The 12,161-nt window shown below is 54.2% G+C and overlaps 1 protein-coding gene across 11 annotated transcripts in view; it reads right to left on the reverse strand.

Moving 5' to 3' along the window:
- CARS2 (cysteinyl-tRNA synthetase 2, mitochondrial) overlaps positions 1-12,161 on the reverse strand; it is a 60,921-nt gene that overhangs the window by 15,630 nt on the left and 33,130 nt on the right. For 9 of the 11 annotated variants that reach the window (XM_055336059.1, XM_055336055.1, XM_055336054.1 and 6 more), the window contains 7 exons: positions 11,409-11,476; positions 5,347-5,413; positions 4,590-4,728; positions 2,922-3,045; positions 2,313-2,411; positions 574-780; positions 128-294 (listed from right to left, as the gene is read on the reverse strand). In XM_055336059.1, the coding sequence (XP_055192034.1) occupies positions 226-294; positions 574-780; positions 2,313-2,411; positions 2,922-3,045; positions 4,590-4,728; positions 5,347-5,413; positions 11,409-11,476 (773 nt within the window). In that variant the 3' untranslated portion in view covers positions 128-225. Of the gene's footprint in view, positions 1-127; positions 295-573; positions 781-2,312; positions 2,412-2,921; positions 3,046-4,589; positions 4,729-5,346; positions 5,414-11,408; positions 11,477-12,161 lie in introns of those variants that run through there. The other 2 variants (XR_008665788.1, XM_055336050.1) reach the window with 1 other exon arrangement.

Raw genomic sequence — 12,161 nt, forward strand, 5'->3', positions numbered from 1 at the left:
AACCAGTGTCAGTGAACACGGGGTTGTGTCACGTGGTTTTCTATGACATTACCCAGGGCTGAGGTCTTGTTAGAATAGCCCCTGTCTGTGGCCATTGGTACCACAAAGAATCCACTTTGCAGGCACATGGAATCAGTTTGACTTTAATGTTGACCATCAGGCACAATGGGAAAGTTGGATATAAAGCTGTTACCGTGACTTAAGCACAGAATGTGCTGGAAGTCCTCAGCTCCCTGGTTTGTGGTCTTGGGTCCTGTGATCCAGCAGCTCCCACGTGGATGTGCTGCTCCTATCCTGGGGAGGGAGCAGACTCTCAGCTCAGGGCTGGTCTGGGCCGCTTGGGCCCACTCCCGTGTGTGTTCTCCGCCGTAGTGGCCCTTCCTGGGTCCCTCCTCCCGTGGGTGCCCCCTGAAGTCACTGGGGCGAGGGGGTGGGACTCTCTCTTCACAGGCAGCATCAGCACTGTGCCTATCCAGGGCTTTGACCGCTCTGCGTTTGTGGGATGCCTTCCGGTCTACACAGCACCTGGGGGTGATGGTGCCCAGTCACCAGGCCATAGCGGCAACGGCTTACCTTAATGCTGATGCCATGGGCAGCAAGGTCCCGGCGCAAAGTGTCACACGCCTCTAGCAGGGGCCGCCTGTCCAGGAGCTGCTGCCGTCCAGCCTCCCAGGTGGCCGCTTCTGTGGCCAGGGCGAACTGCCGGACCTTGAGCCGGAACCGGACCAGCTCCTCCACCACGCTGTGTAGAGTAGCCCGACTGCTGTCGTCTGAAACCAACTACACCGGGTGGAATGGTACAATCAGTGAGGCCCTGGCAGCTACCCAGAGGGCTGAGCCCAGCTGACAGGGTGCTGAGGCTTCTGTGCTAATAAGCCCAATCGGTGCATGTCCTCCCCAGGGCTCTCTTCACTGGGCCTGGGCTGCTGGCCAGTCCCCGCTCCCCTGGCTTGCACGCCTTGGTCACCAGAGGGAGCTCCCCAACACTGCTAGGAGGTTCAGCCCTAGGGTTCCTGCCCCCATCCTTGGGAGCAGTGTCCCTGCACCCAGGCGTGTGGGCAGCCCTCCTCCCATCCTGCACTCCTGCCAGCAGGCCAGGAGCTACTCTTCCACAGATGTGCTAACATCTGGGATTCCTGGGTGGCGCAGCGGTTTGGCGCCTGCCTTTGGCCCAGGGCGCGATCCTGGAGACCCGGGATCGAATCCCACATTGGGCTCCCAGTGCATGGAGCCTGCTTCTCCCTCTGCTTGTGTCTCTGCCCCTCTCTCTCTCTCTCTCTGTCTCTCATGAATAAATAAATTAAAAAAAAATACTTAAAACAACGTACACCTTGCATATGGTTCGCACACACAGTACGCTGTCACTACTTGGTCACAAACTGACAGTCTCCTTGCCCGGCTGCAGAGTTCAGTGGGTCAAGTAGGATTTGAAGTCACTGGAAGTCCTCTCCCACCTACAGGATATCTCCTTACAGGGAGGGGACCCTAGCGGCTGGCTGTGCTCATGGGTGTGAAAGAAACAGTTTACAGCTCGGGTCAAACGTCTCAAACCTACAGAATCCTCAGTTACTGCTTCCATAATAAAAGAGCCCAAAGCAGGATCCAGTGTCCGCTGCTGAGAAGGAGGTGAAGCCAAGGACAACTGGGCCTGATCCGCCTCCCCTTACCCCACAGCACAGCCTGGGAGGATGAGTGGTCCCAGCACACGTGTGATGGTCACTCTCCATGTTTAGAGTCTGGCCACTTGAGCCCTTGGCTCTCCTGTCTCAGTGAAGCAGGCAGGGCCCCCCCCCCGGGGGCGGGGGGGGGAGAACAGCACCCATCCCTGCTACAGGACACCAAGGGGCTCGGCCGGAAGCGTGTCATCTTACTGTGCACCTAACTGCATCTAGAGAGTCTCAAAATAACGCCAAAGGACAGAACCCATAGCAGTCAGTCGGCAGCCAGGAGGGGTGGCCAGCTCTGCTCAGAATCACTGCAGGTCAGGTAAACGTTTACTTTTTACAGAACGTATTTTAAGCACATAAATTCAGCATAATTATCCATTAAAATAACATTTTTAAAAGGGGAGCAGGGATGCCTGGGCAGCTTAGTGGTTGAGCGTCTGCTTTCAGCTCAGGTCGTGATCCCAGGGTCTTGGGATTGAGTCCCACATTAGGCTCTTTGCAGGGAGCCTGCTTCTCCCTCTGCCTACATCTCTGCCTCTCTCTGTCTCTCATGAATAAATAAAATCTTTTAAAAAAATAAAAAGAACAAACAGTTGTTAGTGCACATAGACAACCTCACAGGAGGACTAGAAGGGCAGGGCATACCTGTCTGTCCACCAGAGAAATCCCAACGGTCTCGAAGAACTGTTTGATGTAGGACACGATGGAGCCAAACACGGCAGGACTCCTGGGACCGCCGGGTTCCTGTGACATCACAGGAAGGAGGCGCTTTAAGAGCCAGGAAAATGGTGTAAAAGCACTCCTGTCACTGCCTCTGCTCCTCATGCAGTGAGGACGGCCCTGGCAGGGCATACTCTGTACTCAACCCTGGAGTAGCCCCTCAAGGGCACACTGCACGACTGCGGGGAAGCCACGGAACCCCTGCACCTCAGTCTGCCCATCTGTGACATGGGGATCTGCTAGGGTCTGCGTGCTGTGTCCCCCAAATCCATACGCTGACACCTAACCCCCAGGGTGACAGTGTTAACAGATGGGTCTCTGGGAGGTCAGTGGCCCCACACACAGCTTCCATTGAGTTCCTCTGAGGAAACAGGATGACGTGCTTCCCATGTGAGCAAACACCTGTCCGTGTGTGGGGCCTCCCTGCTCTGGAGGGGTGGCCCCGTGCAGGCTGAAGCAGCTTTTGGGGGGAAGGAGGGTAAGGGAACCAACCATACCCAAACCCCACCCCAGCAGCCACGTCTTGGGACATACCTTTGTGCGCGCCTTCAGTTGTCTGTTCCCGTGGTGGATGAGGTCCATGATGGCATCCACCGCTGCAGGCGTGTCGAAGTCGTCTGCCAAGGCGGCCTTCACAGCTTCCTGGGTGTGGCAGAGCCTGGGAGGGAAAGAGGCACGCCTCAGCCCCTGGACTGGCCCAGCAGAAGGAACAGGGTGCGCCCCAGTCCCTCCGCAGCACAGACACCCTCCTGAGTCGTGACCGTGACTTTGCCGCTGGCCCTTTCTAGGCCACGCTCACACCTGTGAGTGCTAACAGTCCTAACCGGGTAAGATCAATTCCCCAAGATTCAGACTGAGAAAGCCTCTAAAACCTGGGTTTGAACAAGCCCTGTGTCTCCTAACAGTTTAAAAATGCAGCGGTGAGAAAGTAAGGTTCAAACGACATCACGGTATATTGTCAGCCGTCTGCATCATGCAGACCTGTCATGTGCAGGCTTGGAGGGAAGGATGGCATGATGCAAACCCCCCTCCCCAGGAGCCTGTAGGCAGGACCCCCCTGAGGGTGGAGGGTGGCCCCAGGTCCCAGCCATCCCTCTCAGGGTCACACGGTCCTGGCAGGTGGTGGCCGCTCCCAGCCTGGCTCTGAGGGACCAGGAAGGGAGAGACAGGCCACTATCAGGGCTGTTTGTCACAAAGCTGAATGTGACCTCCCGAGTGGCAGTCTCTACCTTCCCCCTCTACCATGCCTGTCGCCGAGGAATGCCAGAGAAAAAGATGAGTGTCCACCTGTCCCTCCCTTGGGGCCTCCATCTAGATGGCTGCCCAGTCCTGCTGGCAGCACCAAGCCACACAACACCCTCAAACGCCCTGCCCCGATGCTCTAGGCTTTGTCCCCTGGACACCCGTGGCTGGGACCAACAGACTCAGTGCCAGCCTGTTCCAGCCCAGCATCCTCCCTCCTCCCCAGGCTGACTCCAGATGTGTCCAGGGACTTTCCTAACTTCCTAGGGACTCCTCCAGGATGAGATCCGTCCCATGATGGTGCAGGCACATGCAGCACCCGATAAACACCCGATAGACCCACTGGGAGCTTTGCCTCCTAACCGCACAAGCATTTCCCAGTCTTCCCCAGTTTCTCACATCCCGGATGCCAGCCCCACATCTTCCACACCATTTCACAAGTGACACAACAAAGATGAACAAGTTTAACCATTCAACAAACGGAACTAGAAACACGATTTCCGCATGTAACATTTCCCACCCCCCCTACCCTCCCTGCTACTCTACTCCTGCCACTCCTGGGGGCCGCTCCACTGTCACAGCCTTCTGCCACCATCCTGTGGCCAGACACTGGTGTGCATGGCTCTCAGGCAATGGCAGGACATGCACTTGACTTGTGCAGACTTGCTGGTCAATTCCCGATCAAGCCTGGACTGAGCCACTGAAGCCACCCTCCCGTGCTCTTCAGGGGTCCAGTTCGGCCACGCACCTGCCAGGCTCCTACCCATGGAGTAAGGGGACCAGAACCTCTCTGCATCACTCACAAACACCAGTGAGCAAACTCAGTCTGGGTGCGGGGGTGACTCACCCCAGCAGGACCACTGACGTGCCCAAGGCACCTTCTGTACCAGCACTCCCGGAGGACCACAGCCCCACGGGTGGCGCCCAGGACACTCGGGTGGATACAGGGAGGGCACCTACCTCTCCCACAGCACATCGTCCCTGATGGGGCTGCACACCAGCTGCCCCTTCATGTAGGCCCGGGCGTCCTCCACAAATGCTGCCACCACCAGGAGGAGGTGCTTGGCTTCCAGCATGGTGCCGTCGCTGTAGTCAATGGCTGTGGATGGGATGCATGAGGTCAACCGGGTGCTGCTGCCCATGCCCATACCCCGCACACCTGACGCTTGTCGGCCAGAAGCCAAGCAGTGGAAGTGGGACTCCCTGCCCCGGGACTCCCTGACGCCTGCCCCGCTCAGACCAAGAGGCTCCGTCCTGACCCCAGCCTCCCTGCCTTGGAAGAAACATGGAAAACTACTCCCAAAAGGTTTTGGCCAGGAGTCCATTCGTGCTGAGACAGGTGGCTCTGGGAATGCAGAGATGTGGGCTCTGAACCACCTCTCAGGAGACCAGCCAACACAGGGGACTCTGGGCTCCAATTTTAGGCCCAGGACAGAGGCCAGGCCCCTAAATTCTGATGTTGTGGTGTGTGAGGACACGCCCTCCACGGGGCTTCATGCCCAGCCCACACACCACCCAGAGCCGGGGCCGGTGGAAAACCCATGGCCTCCAAAGACAAGCTTCTGGAACCTTCTGGCCAGGAGCTGGGATGCTTTCCAGCCATGCCTCCACAGCTTGTTTTCAGGCAGAAAGCAGCTGCACTGCTGAGACTGCTTGGGATGTAGCCCATGTTCAGCCACCTGCCTGAGCGCACCCCGTGGCCTCACGTGTCATTCACCTGCCCGGTAGCTGCTCCGCATGCAGAAGAGCCGGAAGACATCAGGGGAAAACGTCTTCAGAAAGTCCTAAGAGAGATCAGGGAAAAATGGGAAATTAGGGCGCGTACGACAGCTTGTGCGAGCTGATCTCGCTTATCAAGCAATCAGGAAGTTTTACGAAATCTGGTTTTGTTCCAGACTCATTACTAGCACGCCCCACCCCGTGTTGCCCGTGTGTCACCAGGGGATGGACACAGCCTAGCAAAGGGCCAGGCAAGGGAAGGGGTGCAGGAGGAGGGGCAGTGGAGAATGTGACGGTGGGGCTCAGGGGCAGAGGCCACCTGCCCTCCCACTGGCCATGCGAGCTCTGTGGCAACAGGATGAAGCTGGCCCCAAGCTCAGGTTTCTTGAACACAGCACCGCCTTGGATTAAATAGTAAAACTGAAAAGATGCTGTTTTAGATCACTTTCAAAACATCCACACAAAGTGGACAGGTCTCTACTAGGAGGGATAACCTGGGGAAACTCAGCAGAACTTGCTGGAACATCACAAAGTTCAACAAAACCTGTGTGTGGTGGCGGTGGAAAGTGCTCAGGGGCCTTATGGGGTGGGGGCAGGGGGAGGGAGGACAAATTTGGCCTCCATGGGGGCACCGGGGCACCGCTGGGCCTGCCACGGACGTGCTCATGGTGACCACGCCCCGCCCCCCCCAACCAGGTATAAGCTGGCTCTGACAGGACCTTCTGACATCATGGAATTTGGGTCAAAACCCAAAACTATCCTGTCCTTCACTGTGGATTCTCTGTGAGTAAAAGGAGACATGTTCAGCCCTCCTCTTGTGAACCTGATCCATGTCTGGTGGTTATTTCTGCACATATTGCCCCACAAACACACACAACAGTGACCCAGCATGTGATAGCTGGGAGGACAGTGGCCAGGAGCCACACCAAGATCGGCAGGTGCCCCCCTGTGAGCAGTGACAGAGCCCGTCCCCTGGGTGAAGCTGACCCTTGGCCTCACAGAGCTGGTATAGCAGGAACAGGACCCCCGGGAGCAGGTGCCCTGCCTCAGTCCCCCTGGGGGAACCACTTCAAATGCAGTGTAGTCACTATGCCACAAACAGCGTCACCAGGTGGAAAACTAACCTTGTGTACAAGACTTCATCATTCGCACACTGTTCTCTATGTCACTCCATTTAAACTCCCTTTATTTTTTTTTTATAAAGCACTTTTTATATGCCAGCCACTTTTTTTTTTTTATTTTATTTATTTATTTATTTATGATAGGCACACAGTGAGAGAGAGAGAGAGGCAGAGACACAGGCAGAGGGAGAAGCAGGCTCCATGCACCGGGAGCCCGATGTGGGATTCGATCCCGGGTCTCCAGGATCGCGCCCTGGGCCAAAGGCAGGCGCCAAACCGCTGCGCCACCCAGGGATCCCTTAAACTCCCTTTAAAGTCCTAAATGGCTTTTAGGGCTTTATTTTTTCATTTTTTTATTTTTCTTTTTTTTTTTTAGGGTTTTATTTATCTTTAAATATTTTATTTATTTATTCACGAGAGAGACAGAGAGAGAGAGGCAGAGACACAGGCAGAGGGAGAAGCAGGCTCCATGCAGGGAGCCCGATGCGGGGCTGGATCCCAGGACTCCAGGATCACGCCCTGGGCCAAGGGCAGATGCTCAACTGCTGAGCCACCCAGGTGTCCCACAGGGTTTTATTTTAAAGGTTTCTCCTCCCACTCAGACCATGGGCTCATTCAGATTGCCCTCAATGTGTGTTCAGAGTCCAGCAACAGGACAAGTGTTTATTCTCACCATGTTGGGGGCTCCTGTGGAGGAGTCCCGGTAACTGCAAAGAGAATTCCGTGATGGAGCTGTTTCCACAGCATTCAGGCCCTGGGGGCTAATCCCCGATAATAACAGAATGAAAGGACAACCACAGGAACTAACAAGCAAAGGAAACCAGCAACAGAGCAGAAAGGTGGCCTGGAAGGGGAGAAAGCATGAGTAACCATGTATCTGATAAGAGCTGAGTCTCCGAGATAAGCAACTCCTACAACTCAACAGAAGACAACCTGATGCAAAAGTGGGCATAAGACGTGAGCAGACATTTCTCCAAAGAGGATCAACAGATGCTCAACATCACTCACCACTGGGAAATGCAAATCAAAACCATAATGAGATTATAACCTCACACCTGTCAGAATGGCCAGAATCAAAAACAGAAGAAACAACAGGTGTTGGTGAGGATGTGGAGAAAGGGGAGCCCTCGTGCACTGTTGGTGGGGAATGGGAACTGGTGTGGTCACCGTGGAAAACAGTGTGGAGGGTCTTCAAAATGTTACAAATAGAACTATCCTACCATTCAGGGACTGCACTTCTGGGTATTTACCTGAAGAAAATCCATCTCTTGAGATATCCACACGCCCATGTCTAGTGCATCACTATTCACAAGAGCCAGGATAAGAAAGCAACCCCAGAGTCTGTGAATGGATGAACGGATCAAAAACAAATGCGACAGGCACGCAGACACAGAACATACAGTGGAATATTATTGAGTATTATTCAGCCATCAGAAAAGAAAGATCCTGCCATTTGTGACACAGGGATAAACCCGGAGGGCATTATGCTAAGTAAATAAAGAGACAAGTCCTGTAGGGTCCACCTGTGGCTCAAGGGAGAAAGAGTCACAGTCCCAGAAACTGAGCAGATGGCGCTGCCGGGGCTGTGGCGCGGGGAAGACGGGGACACGCTGGTCGAGGGGCGCGCTCTCAGCCGTACGACGACCGAGCTCCGGGCCTCTCGGACAGCACGGCGGCCGCAGTGCCGAGGGCTGTGTCCTGCACTAGGAACGTGCTGAGGCAGATGGCAAGTGTCCTCACCACACGCCCCGAGGGGACTCTGCGGTGTCGGTGCGTTCGCCAGCGACTGGGGAAGCGGCTCACCGCGCAGACGCGTATCCGATCGTGGATCGTCGGTCGCGCCCTCTAAACCCGGCCACTTGTACCTGTGGGCGACGCCTCAGGCCCGGGGGAAGCGCTCTGCTTTCCTCACCGCCCCAATGCCTGACCGAGACGCGGCCTGGGTCCCTGCTGTGCTGTCACCAGCTGCCACCGCAGCTCCGACTGGTGAAACGGGTGCCAGAAGGGCAGAAGGTGGCTCATGACCTCTGGGGCACGCGGCCATCAGGCGGTGACCGTGGGGACAGCTCCGGAGCCAAGGAGGTGCGGCCGGCAGGAAGCGGGGGGGCGGCTGCCCCTCCCCCAGGGAGCCTCCCTGACTCCCTCGGGGTGGGCGCCCTCATGTCACGTTCAGAGGGAAAAACTGAGGCTTTGAGAGTAAAGTAACGGGTCCTAAATCACAACCTAGAGATGAAAAGAGGCCAGTTCCGAGCCGTTATCTGAGCTGTAAAGGTCAACCTCTCCCCGCGTGGACTCGGGTCTCGTCACGCAGAAAGAATCAAGTTTTCCTGCAGACCATAACCAACGTCTGCCAGCCGCCTCCAAAATAATGAGGCCTGGCGGGGAGACCTTCTTCTGCCCGAAACCAGGAAACAGACACGTGTTTTTTCCACCACAATATGGCTGAACGCCCCCACGCCCCCACGCCCCCCCAAAATACAAAGTAACGAGACCGTAAGTACACACTCTCACATGCACCTGGGAAAGAAACGGAAATTTAAAGCCTGGCTGTCAGTTTCCAAGTTAACAAGGAAAATGTTAGCCTGATTCAGATCTTATTTAGTAGTTCATGCTGACAAGGAAACCGACACTTTGATACCCTGTTGGCAAGAATATCAAGAACACTTACTGCTTCGCTAGCAGAGGCTTCATCCAGAACATTCTGCATGCACACATCCTCTGATGGCCTTTATCCTACACTCTCATCACTGTCTTGTAGAGCACGCAGACTCCCATCACACCCAGTCGCAGGAAACGGGCCCGTCATGGTACCGCACCCCAGGCCCCCTAAGTAATGCAGACTCTGTAATACCTATGCAAATTTAACTACACACTCTCTCATAGAAAATCTGACATAATTTAAAATAACCATCAACAGGGCACTGTTTAATTAGGGTACAATGACAACCCAGCCATTCACAGGAATTAACTCCATATGGAAGAAAGTGACCACAAAGATGCATTAAGTGAATAAAGCAAGTGCAAAACAGGGCAACCACTTGTGTGGAAGGAGAACCCCGAGAAACGTATTTATACATGCGCGCTTTGCTAAGGTGGCAACAGCTGCTCTGGGAGAGAACGCAGGGCAGCCAGGGAGCGTGTGCTCCCCACTCTCTGGGCTCCACATTTCCCACTGTGGGCTCCTCCGTCTTGTCTGCAACTGTCAGACTTCCCGCACTGACACACATTCCTTCTAAAACCAAATGCAAACATTACAGTTTGCTGCTAGGGGCGGCGGGGGGTAGGGGGTGGCAAAGTGCGTTCTGGGACACGTAGTACCTTGTGTAAGAAAGGGAAAATCAAGGTTCCTGTAGGGATGGCTTCCTTCTGTCACACCAAACACTGGGAGGACAACCTGGCAACAAGCCAAAGAGCAGAGCCACACTGGGGACAGCCTAACTCTGCTGAACTCCTGCAACACCTCACACTCTTGGAAAACAGAGGGAAAGGGGAAAGACACAGCCTCCAGCTGGAAACAAACCTAACAAATGAGCCTGCTGTGCAGCTGAGGAGGATGCTACACAGCAAATAATTACACTCTGCACAGATGTGCGCCAACTGCGTGACCTCCATGCCAGAGGCCAAGAGTAACAGGAAGTGCAAGCCCAGCACCAGCAAATCGATAAGGTCAGACACCAGAGGGCACAGGGGGCAGGGATGAGCATGTCATGGGCATGTGGTTTCCTTCTGGGTGGTGAGCGTGTCAAGTAGATAGTAGGGACTGTTGCCCAATTCTTTAAAGATGCTAAGAACACTGAGTAATACAATGTAAAGGGTGAAGCCTCTGATCTGTGAATTGTGTCTCAGTAAAGTTGTTATTAAAACAAGAACTGTTTTAATGGAAATCTTTAAAGGCAATCTTTAAAAAAAATAAAAAAATAAAAAAAAATAAAGGCAATCTTTACTCAACAGTTTTAGTGTTAATAGGAATACTGGTATTAAATTTTAAAACATGTCACTTTTAAGATAAAGCATGAAGCATATACGCTGTTGTAAGGAAGCAAGACTTTTAGCAAAAGTGGGAAAAGAGCTAAAAGGGGATCCCTGGGTGGCTCAGCAGTTTAGCGCCTATCTTTGGCCCAGGACGTGACCCTGGAGTCCCGGGATCGAGTCCCACATTGGGCTCCCTGCATGGAGCCTGCTTCTCCCTCTGCCTGTGTCTCTCTGCCTCTCTCTCTCTCTGCATGTGTCTCTATGAATAAATGAATAAAATCTTTAAAAATAAATAAATAAAATAAATTAAAAAAAATAAAACTGCATTTGGCAGGGATGCCTGGGTGACTCAGTGGTTGAGTGTCTGCCTTCAGCTCAGGTTGTGATCCTGGGGTCCTGGGATCGAGTCCCACATTGGGCTCCCCACAGGGAGCCTGTTTCTTCTCCCTCTTCCTATGTCTCTGCCTCTGTCTGCAGGTCTCTCATGAATAAATAAAGTCTCTTTAAAAAATAAATAAATAAAACTACATTTGGCTTTATGGGCCCAAGGACAAAGAGCAAACTGTTGAAGTGCCCCCGTGAGTTCACATGGTTTCCATTCCTGTGGATGCTCACAGGCCATCCCTCGTCCCTGGGGCCCAGAGAAGCCACAGGACGGCAGACCAGCGGTAGGACACGAAGAGGGGTAAATGGGACTCAGGGTAACCGCGTGGGGAATGGGCCAGGGAAGATGGTGGCCATCTGCAGGGAAGCCAGGCCACAGAGGGCGGGGGGGGACATGGCAGAGAACCAGAGTGCCAGATTATTGCCACGCTTTTACCATGAGAAAATGCGAGTCACACCCGGGCATAGGAGAAGCCTGTGAGGCTGCGGGACTAGAGCGAGAGCACGGGGGATCTGAGACTTAGGCTCGCCCACGCAGCAGCCTTCAGGACAGGTCAGCAGCAGCAGCAGCACAGTAGGTTACCTTAATAGTAATGTAATTTTTCAGTGATTTGGACATTTTTTCTTCTTTGCCTTTCACATGCAAATGCCCTGAAACAGAAACAGTAATTAGTTCTGAACTGGGTGGGAGATGGGGGAGCGGGCTGGGACTGCGGGCCAGCCTCAGATGCCAGGAACACCCTGCACACGCTGTACTTGTTCTGCCATAAGCAAATACCCACATCTGTGCTGATACTGGGCAGTGCCCCCCAAGGGGGGAAGCCACAGCTGCACCTGCTGGAGGGCGTGGGGTCTGCCCTGCCCACTGTGGGCAGCCCTGTACCGTCCATCCTGCACCCTGGAAACACCAACCTAATAGACTCCGCACCCTGGGAAAGGTCGGAGCTCTGGTTCTGCAAAATGGGCACCCAGCAATACCTGCTGAGTTTTGGATGTTCCAAACTGTAGGTAGGTCTGACAAGGACTCATTCCACTTCCCGGTGCAGTCCGTTTTCACAGGCTTCTTGAGAGCCTGGCAGTCCCTCACCCCGAGTATGGCAGTTAGGAGGACGGCCGAGCCCGTGTGTAGAGCTGCTCAGTCCCAGCCAGGGTCCCCTGGGCCAGGCTTTATCAAGGTGCACTCCCAGGGGGGCCTCTCCTCTCCTGACACCACAGGAAGCACAATGGTGCTTCAAGGCCAAGTTTTCTGAGAACTGGTTAAAATGTGGCTTCCAAATAGAAAAAATATAACCTCAAACACGTAATTCGATGTAACATGTATATACCAAACACAGTT

Source organism: Nyctereutes procyonoides, unplaced genomic scaffold, assembly GCF_905146905.1.
Source record: "Nyctereutes procyonoides isolate TBG_1078 unplaced genomic scaffold, NYPRO_anot_genome, whole genome shotgun sequence".
In the NCBI taxonomy this organism is placed as follows: domain Eukaryota; kingdom Metazoa; phylum Chordata; class Mammalia; order Carnivora; family Canidae; genus Nyctereutes; species Nyctereutes procyonoides.